The sequence below is a fragment of the Montipora capricornis genome, chromosome 10 (assembly GCF_036669925.1).
Source record: "Montipora capricornis isolate CH-2021 chromosome 10, ASM3666992v2, whole genome shotgun sequence".
NCBI lineage: Eukaryota > Metazoa > Cnidaria > Anthozoa > Scleractinia > Acroporidae > Montipora > Montipora capricornis.
Genome location: NC_090892.1, coordinates 69408076 through 69420575, shown reverse-complemented (window position 1 = coordinate 69420575; position 12500 = coordinate 69408076). Strand labels below are relative to the sequence as shown.

General features: G+C 38.1%; 3 protein-coding genes across 3 annotated transcripts in view; 2 read left to right on the top strand and 1 right to left on the bottom strand.

Annotated features, from left to right (window-relative positions):
- Positions 1-1621, bottom strand: part of LOC138022110 (DNA replication factor Cdt1-like) — a 14708-nt gene extending 13087 nt beyond the window's left edge. The window contains exon 1 of the mRNA XM_068869134.1: positions 767-1621. Within this exon, the coding sequence (XP_068725235.1) occupies positions 767-1592 (826 nt within the window). The 5' untranslated portion in view covers positions 1593-1621. The remainder of the gene's footprint in view (positions 1-766) is intronic.
- A 212-nt stretch (positions 1622-1833) lies between these two features.
- Positions 1834-8556, top strand: LOC138018618 (cytochrome b-245 light chain-like). Its single transcript, XM_068865308.1, has 5 exons — positions 1834-2152; positions 2589-2658; positions 3837-3914; positions 5997-6080; positions 7068-8556. Exons 1-5 carry the CDS (start codon positions 2095-2097, stop codon positions 7312-7314), a joined length of 537 nt encoding a protein of 178 aa, XP_068721409.1. The 5' UTR covers positions 1834-2094; the 3' UTR covers positions 7315-8556.
- Positions 8557-10899: 2343 nt separating this feature from the next.
- LOC138022244 (uncharacterized) overlaps positions 10900-12500 on the top strand; it is a 57423-nt gene continuing 55822 nt past the window's right edge. The window contains exon 1 of the mRNA XM_068869322.1: positions 10900-11022. The gene's annotated coding sequence lies outside the window, so the exon portion shown is untranslated. The remainder of the gene's footprint in view (positions 11023-12500) is intronic.

Below are 12500 nucleotides of genomic sequence, written 5' to 3'. Positions count from 1 at the left end.
TGGCTAAAATTGATATTGACCGCAGTGTAGATTTCCCATCTAGACCTGCATCTAGTCCAGTAATGTTTTGCGGTGAAAAAGTTGCAAAATAAATGTAAATACAAAAATATTGAGAATTTTCTTCTACCAATATTTATTTATGGAAGTGCCAAAAAGCATGATGAGAAAAAAAGGAGGACGAGCAAACTTTGGCAGAATTAAGTTCAGCTCATCGCCACTCATTGCCATTCGGATGCAAAATGTACACACCAGTTATATTAAATGAATTAATTGTTCTTGTTTGCCATATAATAAACATCTTATTAACCAAGCTTAGTCAGTCTGTATGGGAGAATCTTGACCTTGGTTGTGTGTATAGACCTCACGTACTCACGACCTCGGTCAAGATTATCCCATACAGACCTCCTGCCCAGTTAATAAGTGCTGAATAATTGGGGTGCATGGATGGTGCAGTAGTGAGAGTACTCCCCTCCCACCAATGTGGCCTGGGTTTGATTGACAGATTCAGCGTCATGTGGGTTGAGTTTGTTGGTTCTCTACTCCCCACCGAGAGGTTTTCCTCCGGATACTCCCGTTTTCCCCTCTCTGCAAAAGCCAAAATTTGATTTCATTTGCGTTAATTTGTTAATTTACAGTATACCCAATTAGTGCTCCAGTGCAAGGCGATCAGTTCCTTAATTCCTTTCCTATATTATTGCAGTATCAACAGATAATTTTTTTAAGCAAATGCGCCTTTTTCAGTGTGAATTCAAAAAACTTGGCTTGCCTGAGCTACTATCGTTCTTTGATGAAGCGAGAAGTTGATCCTCCACGTTGGGGTTACAGGGTTTGTTTTGACTTATCTTCACTGCGGCTCTCCCTCGGCTGAGAACTATTTTGGCCTGTTCCGCAATCCAAGGATTGGCTTTGATACCACCGTCGATCCTTCTGACAATGGGAGGGGTTTTTGACGTAGCTTCTTTTCCCTTTTCAGTTGTGGAGCCAGCATTGAGAGATATTCGATCGCTCGAAGATTTCAAATTTGTCTCGGAAGAAGTGATCTCTTGTGGAATGGTCGTTCCAGCAGCTTGTCTGCACTGTTTAAATCTCTCCATTTGTCGCCGGTTCTTTGTCTTTGAGTTAGCCTCGTCGCCGATTTCTCTCATCGCTGGAACATTTTCGTGGGCGATAGTGTCCTTCGAGACGGTACGAACAACAGTGTCTTCAATATGCATGGGGGGCGCCATCTTGCGCTTTCTCTGCGATTCTGACAATTTGCCGATAAAAGCTTCGGCGAATGCATGGTCATCAAACAATGAAGTTGGTTCACTCACAGTTTTAATTCCACTATTGCATGATGTTTCGACACTTTCTTCACTCGGAGATTCTTTTGCTCTCCGTCGTGCACCTTTGTGGGTTCGAGCATCCTTCGTTTGAGTCGACGACGCTATTCGCTTCTTTACTCGAGCACTCCTCCTCACAGTAACGTCAGCAACTGCACCTTCGTTATCGGTTCCATCCACTTTTCTTCGTTTCGCTGGATGGACGCCTTCCAAGCCCTTTCTTCTCGTAGGAAAATACTGACCCAAAGTTGCTTGTTCCATCGTCGCCATTGATGTTCTTTCTCCTATGTGAAACTGGATTTTGGCGCCAAAATAAGCATGTGTTGTTTACAGCAATCTGCGCATGAGCTAAAAAGCCGCATATCGAACACAGCCATGTCACATGACTTATGACAAGGCGTATAGCGTGACTAGTCGCGTTACGACACAAAAAGGGAGAACTTATTTGTGTGCCCCTCTTGGAAGCGATTACCTATTTTGGAGGAAGTGACGTCAATTATTGTCTTCTGCCACTCATGCACTCATATTGGACTTGGCGGCCATCAGCATTTTCGTGAGCCATGTCATAAAAAATAATTTCTTTCGCGTCAGAGTTTTGGCGCCGCGAAAACAGGAAGAAGGTGTTCGTGTAGTTATTTCTTTCCGCGCTCTCATCAGCACACTGTTGCCGTTTTGTGGTCGAAGTCAATAAGCGCCAGGCGTCCAGTTTGGGATCCGTTCTTTGGGTATTCAGATTTTTGGAGTTGTGTTGTTTCATTCACCCGAAACCAAGATGAGTACCACAGAATGGGCGATGTGGGCAAATGAACAAGGGGTTATAGCAAGTGTTGGTAAGCCGCTCATTATTTTCTTTTAATCTTAAGCTTACATTTAGTGAAAGATCACCTTTTCTCGTGATTTTTGCAAAACCTTTATACGCTTAAGCTTACCGCTGTTAAAGAAAATCGTTGTTCCTGGTTAATTTCAATTTCGATCTTTGAAACTTTTCAAAAGCATTTGATCTGAATTAAAAGTCTTGAGTGACTTATTTGTTCTTCAAACGATATCCCTTTGAGAAGACAATAGTGGCGAGGTATTCTGAAGTCGCTCCTTACAGGAAAACATAAGCCTATAAATTCTTTATCATAGCAAGAATTCTGTAAATTAGGTAACTTACGTATTTCGGTTTTTTTTTAGTTTCCACGGCTGATTGGCTTCCCAAGATACTTTTGTTCTTGAATTTATTTTACATTTGTGCTCAATCTATCTCTTTTTTTCTATATTTAGTTTTAATTATGGGTGGAATACTTGGTACTGCTGCTCAGTTCAACTCTTGGCATTATGGTGTTTACTCTTTGTATCTTTCTGATCGCGGACAAAGTGTTTAGTGCAAGACTTCTGACGTAAATTACTTAGCAAATCAAGTTCCAATAGTAGTTCACTCTTTTGTTAATAACAAATTAAAATAACAAAGATAATGATAAATAACAGTAAATTAACTTGCAATTATGGACAACTTTGATGGTATAAATTTTTTTGCAACTAGAAACTGAAATAGAAAAATTCATTTTTCTCAAATTTGTATTCATAAATATTTTTTGTGTGTATGATTTAAGCTAATAATTTTGGTTGAAAGCCATATTTCTGCTGTTTCATAATGACTACAATCCAACTGTTATTATGGTTGGTATATAACTTTGAAGAATGGCCAAATGCCAATTTTTATTGGTATTTGCCTCATACCTTATACCAAAATTTTGTCAAAGCAATTATGTAATCCTTTCCAGCATTAGCGGTAAATGATGGGGAGGTTTAGTGGAATATCAATGATTAGACAATAGCTTTCCTGCATTTTGATTGGTAGGATTTTCTATGGTGTTGTCATGTGCAATAAAAACTCTATTAATTGTTTTCTAATGAAACTGAATGAAGTTATATACCCTGGAGTTCTACAGCTTGTGGTTGATCAATATTTACTGAATCACCAAAAAAATCATTTTAGCTTTCTGCAAGAATTCTTTGGGGACTCTCTTTCTAGGAAAATGTGTTCCAGGCGGGAATTGAACATTACTGTAGTGTAGAAATGTTTCAAGTGATCATAATATATAGAATTAGTATAAATACACAGGTGATTATACAAAATCGCGCGCTCTCATTGTCTCGCTATCTAGGATTATCAGCCGATAATCACCTTGACGGACATAATTTCTGTCAGTAGTCATTTTTCCACTCTAAGTGAAGACGATTTCGCCCTTAAATGTTTTTTCTTCTCTTTTTTGAAATAATCACCTGTGTATTTATACTAAAACTATTATTCGCCTCAGGCTCAGTGATTTTCGGTGAATATTCACCTCGACTTCGTCTCGGTGAATATTCACCGCTAATCACTTCGCCTTCAGCAAATAATTGTTAAATATTACAACTATTGCTTAAGGTCGAGGATATAATGGGAGTATATATCATGCAAATTTTGCTTAGTCATGACATACAGTGTACATATAATATAATTTTAAAAATGCCTTGACTACTATGCAGAGCATTAGGTATTCTTGTCTTGCTAATTGAATATCCCAGAGGAAAAAGAGATAAGGGCAAAAGGACACTAGAGAGAAGGTAAGAGTATGTTCTTTTAAAATTACTTGAGATACATTTAATCTACTTTGTCTGAATCAGCAACTTATTTACATAGTGCTTATACTACCAATAATAACTTGTAACAAATTATTTGTTACAATTGGTTCACATACATGTAATAATTTAGTTGTGATTATACACTGTAGTACTGTATATGATCCGTATAGTTCAGCCCATCAAGTGCAGGGACTAAAAAATGTCATTTCTTATTTTGCTTATATTTTAAAGTACCACAATAACCAAAAAATCAATAATTTTTCTTTTTTTGTGGATTTCGAAGCTAGAGTTAACTCAACGCTGAACCAAGCTTTAAGCCTTGATTTCAAAAAGACAGCTGTTTATTTTTACTGGAATTTTCCTATGTAATGGTCTGCCATTGCTAACTTAAAATCTTAAGAGAGCTGGATCTAGGAGAAAAAGGTGCCGAAGACTCACTAGTATAAGAATTCCAGAAAATAAGGAATAAACATGCAGCTTTTCTCAGAGTTTGGGCACCCTCTTTGACCACGCGGTATTTTCCATGAAACAATTACGGGCTCAATTTTCATGTACCTCACCGCTGGCATGGTTGTTAGCAAGTCGTATTGCAAAGAGCGACTCGGGGTCTAACCTGATACATGTAATGCTGCGTTAGTTACATAGTGTTTCGCCACCTCCAGCAAAAAGGAAAACAAGTGGAGCAGACCCTGCTGCTTATGAACAGGAAAAACACAAAATCTTGATAGCATGTAAAAGGAAGACACTAGACAAGAGCATCCAAACTTTGGATCTTTGAATCGTAACTTTGTAAGCTACATTCAAGTACATTTTGCCATGGCAGATATGGACCACTGTACATCGGGTTCCCACAGTGCAAATAACCTAATACTCCAGAGTCAAAATTTGTAATTTCTGATGTGTAAATGAAACATGATTGCTTGAAAGTTACAAGTAATTTTATCAACCATTTTCTATTCTTCCGTATTTTTGCCTGGGCAACCCAAAATTTTTCCAGGCAAGTACATTATAAGATGTACCTGCCCGGTTGATAAAAAATGAATATGGATCCCAGCAGGAGTTTTGGGCTTCCATAACATATACATGTAGCATTTTGCATATAATTATATAATAAGCTGCACTTACATGCTGAAAATTTAAGCTAGTGAGTAAATGATGTCACTTTTTGCCAGATGCAACCTGGGCTCTGAGGTCCAATCAGTCAGTTATGAATGTGAGTAATGGTGGACTGTTAAATCCAAAACTTGCCCTCAAAGTAAACAGCCATTTGAAAAAAATCAAAACTCAAAATTACTCCAGTCAGGTGTTAAACAAACATACTTTCAAATCTGAAGGAAAAGAGGAGGTGATTTTTTTAATCACTGTAACACTTGAATGAAAATTGAATTCTTAAACCAACCAATATTATTCTTTTTTTCTTAACTTTTGAGAGATTAAACTCTAACAGTGATGTGTTCTCAACCAGAAAAAAAAAAACCCATATCCAACAATCAAATGACCTTCAAGCACGTGTGCCGACGACCTCATAGTGTGCTATTAATTACATGCATTAATTAACATTATAATCCAGGCTACCATTTATGCATACATAAATTTATGTCATGAATTTTTAGGTTTTCTAAGTAGTTAGTTACTTGGGCAGCCCTTGGGCCTCGTGTTTTTTATTGGGCTGTCCTGCACACCTCTTGATTTACTGGTAAATTATTGAATCTGTAAGATTGTGTATCTTGCTTATGTTTGTTTAGCTTTTTCTGCAATGTCATTTAGAGAATAAAATAATTTTTTTCTGTGAATGATTTATTATAATTTGTGGGTTGTGGTGAAATTAGTAACTTTAAAGTGCAGCTAAAAGCAGAGTTCAAAAGACAAGGATAATACATATAACATGCCCTGATGTTTAGTTGAAGGATTAAAGGGGACCTAGATGTTGTTCACCCATTCACATTTAAACCGTCCTCAATTGATGATTAAAATTGTCTGGCATTATACATTGTAAACCCGATAAGTCTTGGTTTCAGGGGGGAAAGGTTTAATATTGCATTTAATTCTTAATCTTAATTCTAGCCATCAGAAACCTTTTACAAAGTTTGTCAAGAGTTTTGGAGTCCTTGGAAGGAATTACTGGGTTCGCTTTGTCTTTTACATTTTGTAAGTTTTTTGAGTAGTGTTGATTATTTGTATGTGTGTGTATATTTATATTTCATTATGTATACTCACTCAGTGATCTTGGTGTTGCAATCTGATTGGTTCGCTACCTTGGAGTAATTGACCATTATTCACTCCCTAATGAGTCAATAATGTGTGATCCAAACAAAACAAAACAAAACAAAATGTGCAGCATAAACTCACGTTTTTGCCAGCATTTCTGAATCGAAAATATTGAGGATACAAGATGATGCAGTAGCAGAGAATATTAAAAGGCTATAAAACATGGCCTGAAAGTTTTCAGAGGTAAGAGAAGACTCAATATTTTTACCAACCAGTGTTTGCGTTTGTTTTTCCAGATAATTAGTGCTAAGAATTAAACAATCTTCACAAAAACATTATTTGTTTCACTCAGAGCAATTCTATTTTGTACTTTGCCCAGTAAAATGAATTTGTTACTGAAATTGAGGAAATGGAAAAAGAGGAATTTTAAGAGAATGTGTAAGAAAGTTCTACATGGCTGCAAATAAAAAAGACAGTGCATATTAGAACAAAGCAATGCTCACCTCAATTACAGCTGCCACTGACAATGAGAATGTTTTAACAAGCAGACTTTTAATTTAGATTGTTGATTTGTACGGTATTAAATGACCATTAATGCCATTACGTACCCAGCCCCTTGAGGGGTTTTCTGTGGATATAGAAAGGTTCTTCATGCAATTAACTGCAGTTATTACAAAAGCACTGCAACAACAAGACACCACAGCCGCTCAGTTTAATTCTTCAGGGTTCTTTGTGCGTAGGGTAATGTCCATTTAAAAATTTAGAGTATTGCATACGCTGGGACCTTCATTTTCTCTATGAAGTTAATGAAGTCGATAGTATTTCTGTTGTTGTTGTTATTATTACGGTAGCACTGACATCACACAAATATTATCTTTGTTCCTATTTTGGTGACTGAATCTTCTTTACATTTCTTAAATCTTGCAGGGCTTCAGTTCCGCCTTTCTTCTTCTTATCAACAGTGCTTGGTGGGGCCAGTTTGTTTTTTACAAGTCTGATTTACTTTCGTGCAGCGATATCTGGAGAAACTTGGAAACCCTGTCTTTCTCATGAAAAGCCAGGAACTGAAAATAAGCCAACTGAACCACCTAAGCAACCTCCACCTCGTGGTCCACGAGCACAGAGCGTTGAAAACTTGGCTTTTGACGAGGCTACTGGACAGAATAAAGTTTAACAGGAGGATTGCCAAGAATATAGAATATTATCAAAATTTTGCACCAATGATCTTTATAATTTTTTAACTAATTCATCATGTACATTATTTTCCTGCTGGTAAAGTTTTCTGTACAGTGATATGTGGACTCTCACTTGCCATGCTCTAATTCCAGCATGAACAAAACAAGGATTTGAAACTGTACCATTAAAAAGTCACACGTAAGGCAATCCTTAAAAGTAATCTGGAGGGTTTTTTGGTCTCTAGGTAACCATGGCACATGCTCGCAAATCTTAATGTAAGGGAAAGCTCTGGTTGCAGGAAAAGCAATAAAAATTGTTTAAATGCTATTTAAGTAAAGATTTAGAACTGCCATTCATTGTCCTTATGGAAAATATCTGGAGAAAGATTCCCTGTAGAGCCTGCTTAACCCATTGAATCCTGAAGCGCCCTGCACTGACGAGCAAAATTGCCTGTGTGCTGTTGCGATGTGCAATTTTTCGTGAAACTTGTCTCGCAACGCCATTACGAGACAAGTTGCACGGATCAGTGCCTAATGAAACAGCAGCCAAAAACGTTGCAAGACCAGTTGCAGATACTGTTGCTGAAGGTAGGATGGAGTTCTACTTTCAGCAATGGTTGCAACAAATTCTTTAAGCATTGTGCATTGCAACTTGTGTGCGGTATCAGCCAATGAAAATGGCCCTTTAAACTCTTGTGATCATCAAAACGAGACAAGCTGCATGAATCATTGCTCAGTGTAACACCCGGAAAACATGTTTCGTGATGTGAGAACCTTTGTAGAAATGGCGTTGCGAGACAAGTACACTGTAAGCACAAAAAATTGCACAGTGTAACAGCACCTTTAGACAGAGTAAAATCCATTCAGCCTCACTCCTTGTAGTCAGTGGGTTAAGTGTATTACCTCTGTTGCTCATGGTCTTGGGGGGCTTTGTCATGTTTTTTCTTGATCAGTGCCTGCAATGTACATTATGAGAACATAACATTTTAAGAATTTCAAGTTTGGTCATGGTTAGTTGTCATTTAGGAGACAATTGCAAGGGAAGGTCCAGAGCTTCAATTGCATAAACGTAGCCATTGTTCTTGCACATTAAACCTATTATTTTGCAGCCGTTTAGTATAAGACGTTTTATGCTCCAAGTTAACTACAATGTGGAGGTTAAATATTTTTTGATGTCACATTCAAGTAAATAAAGAAGTAAATATATTTTGCATAGTAATTAAAAGAACGAGTTGCGCGAACCTTGTTGTTTTATTACAGTGGTTGTTCTCTTCTTGTTCAGTTATCAAGCATTCAGTGATCTTCCTCTTTGAATGATAATATTGGTTGATTGATAGTTATGTAGCCAGCTTTGTTTTGCTACCTCAACTTAAAGCGCCAGATGTAAAGTTAACATATCATTCTTCGATCAATTTTATCCTTTGTCCTCAACGACAAAGGAGGCAGAGGAACGAGGTTGAGTCAGGGCCTTTTCCAACACTTGGGGTCGCTAAATATAACTGATATCCCTGCAAATGGTAAGACTTTTTATGTCTTTTTAGATAAGAACTATAAACCATCAGGTCCATCTCACAACTCTTGTTCGTGAACTCTGTGGGACGTAGGGCACAGAGTTCCTGATGTTATGACCTATACTAAATACATGGCTGGTGTAATAGGTCAGGGTCACCTTAAAATAATGCAGTTACAAAGGTGGCTACAAATCCGCTGCATATAATTTTTTTCAACTTTGCAGAAAGTGTTATCTTAGTCTACTAAACACTTTCATATGAGCAAAAAAATCTGGGGGGATCACCGACTACCCATGGATGAAAGCCGACTATCGTACCCGATGTCCGCGATACAAAGCCATGCACTCAAAAGCAGCAACATAAACCTCGGCATTGGGAGAGGACATATCTGCCTGGAGAACACATCAAAATCGCAGAATTACAGGAAAGAAGTGCTTAATGAATGCAAATTCCTCTGCGCTCTCGTCCCCAGAGTCCGCTTTGCTTTGGTCAGCGCCAAGAGCCCGGACCTGCCGCCTTGCCCAATACCTCGTCTGAGCTGAGTTTAGGGAAGTCGATTCTTGCAAGTGAAGCCGTAGGAAGCTTTGATCGAGGTTCAAAGGAAGGTCCTCACTCTCACATGGCAAGTAGGCTCGATTTCTGCCGCTCACTCGTTCGGGTATCGGGAGTGAGCGCTGGCCATAATACTCTTTGTTTATCCGCCCAAATCTTGCATAAGCATTGTTTTTGTTTTCTCTTGGGACCATTTTAAGTCCCAAGAGAAACTGGAAACAATGCTTATGCAAAATTTGGGGGACAAACAAAGAGTATTATGGTATTTTTCGAAGTGGCCTATAAGGATGCATGAAGTACCTGTTGGTCGTTAAGTGGTAGACAAGGGTATATATGGGTATATAGGGGTATACAAGGGTGTTTAGGGGTATGCATGGGTATATTGGGTATACAAGGGTATAAAAGGGTATCTAGGGTTATACTGGGGTACAGGAGAGTATTTGTCTAAATACCTTATCATTTAAATATATTATAATAAGGCAGGCGCGTAGCGTGGTCATTTTTTCAAGTACGCACAAGTACATATGATCTAGAAACCTAAGTAAACTGAGCGAAAAATACTGCGTTCTTTATTTCTTGTCGAAATAGTGGTGTGAATACAAGCAAAGAACTCTCTGGGAGAGGGAAGGGGTTTTTTTTTTCTTTTTTTTTTTTTAGTCGTCCTCAGTATTCAGAATTTCTTCAGCCAGATACGGTGGAAATTCTAGAAAAAGTCAGTAATTCCCAACCAAAACCTCTATCAATAACAAAATTTCCCAGCTAGCTCATCGAAACACCTGTATTTTTGCCAGCCAGCAAGGTTCCTCTCGGGAACAGATAAAGTGAGGAACAGATTCGTTGGGTGCTCCTGTGTAGTTACGTTTTCGCGCTTCGAAATGTTTTTCGTTTTTGGTAATTGAAAAATATAGACTAAACGACTGAAATAGAAAAGCCGTATACATTGTACATTGCTACAAACTTCAAAGGTGACCATTGGCGAAACTTTCAAACTATCTGTTGAAATCATCTTCGGGCTGAGATCTGGAAAAACGTTAGTAAATGAGAAAACGACGAAGGAAAAACTATCGACGTACGTAATGATAATGGGGAACTGAATAAAGGCTAATGAATGAAGGGGGTAGTTTCTAAAGAAACTGTGGTGCTGCGTCGATGGGGAAGAAATATACAAAAATTTGGTTTATCAACGGAGTTGATAATGTAAATTGACCACCGTACAGAGATTTTAAAGCTAGCTTTTAGAATCTCTGTACGGTGGCCAATTTACATTATCAACTCCGTTGATAAAACCAAATTTTTGAATAAAAGCTAACCACATAATTTGATGTAGCATAGGGAATTCTTTAGACCTGACAGGGCTTGCTCTAAACAAAACCAGAAAAAAAGAGTTTTAAGAGTTTCAACATTTTGAGGGCCAGCTGTTGGGACAGACAGTCTCTAATATTAAAATCGAGTGTCACAATACGTCACCTGCCACGAAAGTTTCATTTTCCATGTTTTCAAAGAGGCGAAAGAGAAACTTTCGCCATGAAATTGCTTACAGTGCGGACAATTAATCTTCTTGTCCCCATCTATTTGAGAAGGTTAATTAATTAGGCGGCACAAAATTTCAAGGAGAGACTCAGATGTCGGCTGAAACAGGCTGAGGTAAGATGAAGACTCCACAACCAGTTAACGAGTTAACATGAGTTTATATGCCTATGATAGCTCATCTAATGTCGACCTGTTAGCTGAAGGTGATGGATAAGAGCTGTCACTTTAAAGTTAAGTCAACCGGTTGATTCTAGTCATATTTGCCCAAATCCAGTAGGTGGCTGAACCTCAGAGCCGTCAGTTGTTTGTTGAGACAAACAGCCTTGCAAAAAGACATGAGATTATCTTGGTCAACGTTTCGAGGATGGTGAGCTGAAGCTCACTCAAATAAAAATGTGAACTTGAAGTCTTACTTAATTCAGTTACATTATCTAGTCAGTGTCAAAATCTGCGCACGGGTGTCTTCTTCATTATGCGTACGTCACATATTCTTCTAATTCGTGATGTTTTACTTTATTAATTAAAATTATTAATAAAAAGTAGCAGGATAACGATCGGGCACACGCTTTCCGACACGGGACAGCTACCGATCGCGACAATGTTTACATCGTTTATATCGTAAAATTACCATTTGACATTTTCGGGCCCATAAGTTGGGGTTGTTTTTAACGGTTACCACTAGCAGGACTTTTATGGAGACCCAACCTCTCAGAGGGCTGTAGACCAAGTGCCTTGAGGCATAGCTATCCCCAGCCGGATACCAACCCGGTATTTCGAGGCTAGGGGTTCATCAGTCGGGCGAAAGCTGACTGTAGGTTTACCCTTGGGTCTCCTGTGGAATGTCAAATGCATTTGCAAATGTACATGTACGTTGTCGTGCATGTTTTCTACCCTCAAACATACAGACCAACGAATTTTTCCGGTAGACTTTTATCAATATGAGGTACTGTATCATATTCGAAACGAGTTGTTCTGCAAACTCCAAATTTAGCAAAATAAATCAAATGATTTAGCTACGGTCCAACAAAAATTAAACCAAAAATCGGATGACTTATCACTGATCAAGAAACGTGGATATTATGTTGCTACATACAACAAAAGAACATTTATACACCTTTTGCTCTTCATTACGATACAAAGGATGGCGAGCCTACTGTGTAGGTTAGAAAACCTTACACAGCAATGACCACAAGCAGGTTGCTGACCAGCGGTTTTGGTTACAATTATGGAGAAAGGTGTTCGGGCGGAATTTGTTCATCAGATACAAATAAAAAGTTTTTTTTTCTTGAGGCGCTGTTTTCCTAAACATTAATTTTTGCCTTGAAGATAACAATGTAAAGATTACTACTTTAAAGCGCTTTGCTTGATTGCAATCAAATTTTGACAGTAGCCAGAAAAACCTACTCCCAACAAACCAGTTTTGGGGAATCAGTTTACAATTCGAAATATTTTTTTCCACCAGAGCCTTTTCCGCGCGGTTGTAATTGCTCAAAGTTTTCAGTTAGTGCTTTCGACAGTGATCTGACAAGAAAAACAAAGCAGTTTCTTTAATAATAAATGAAATTTGAGGCAGCCACATTTAATATAAGGGT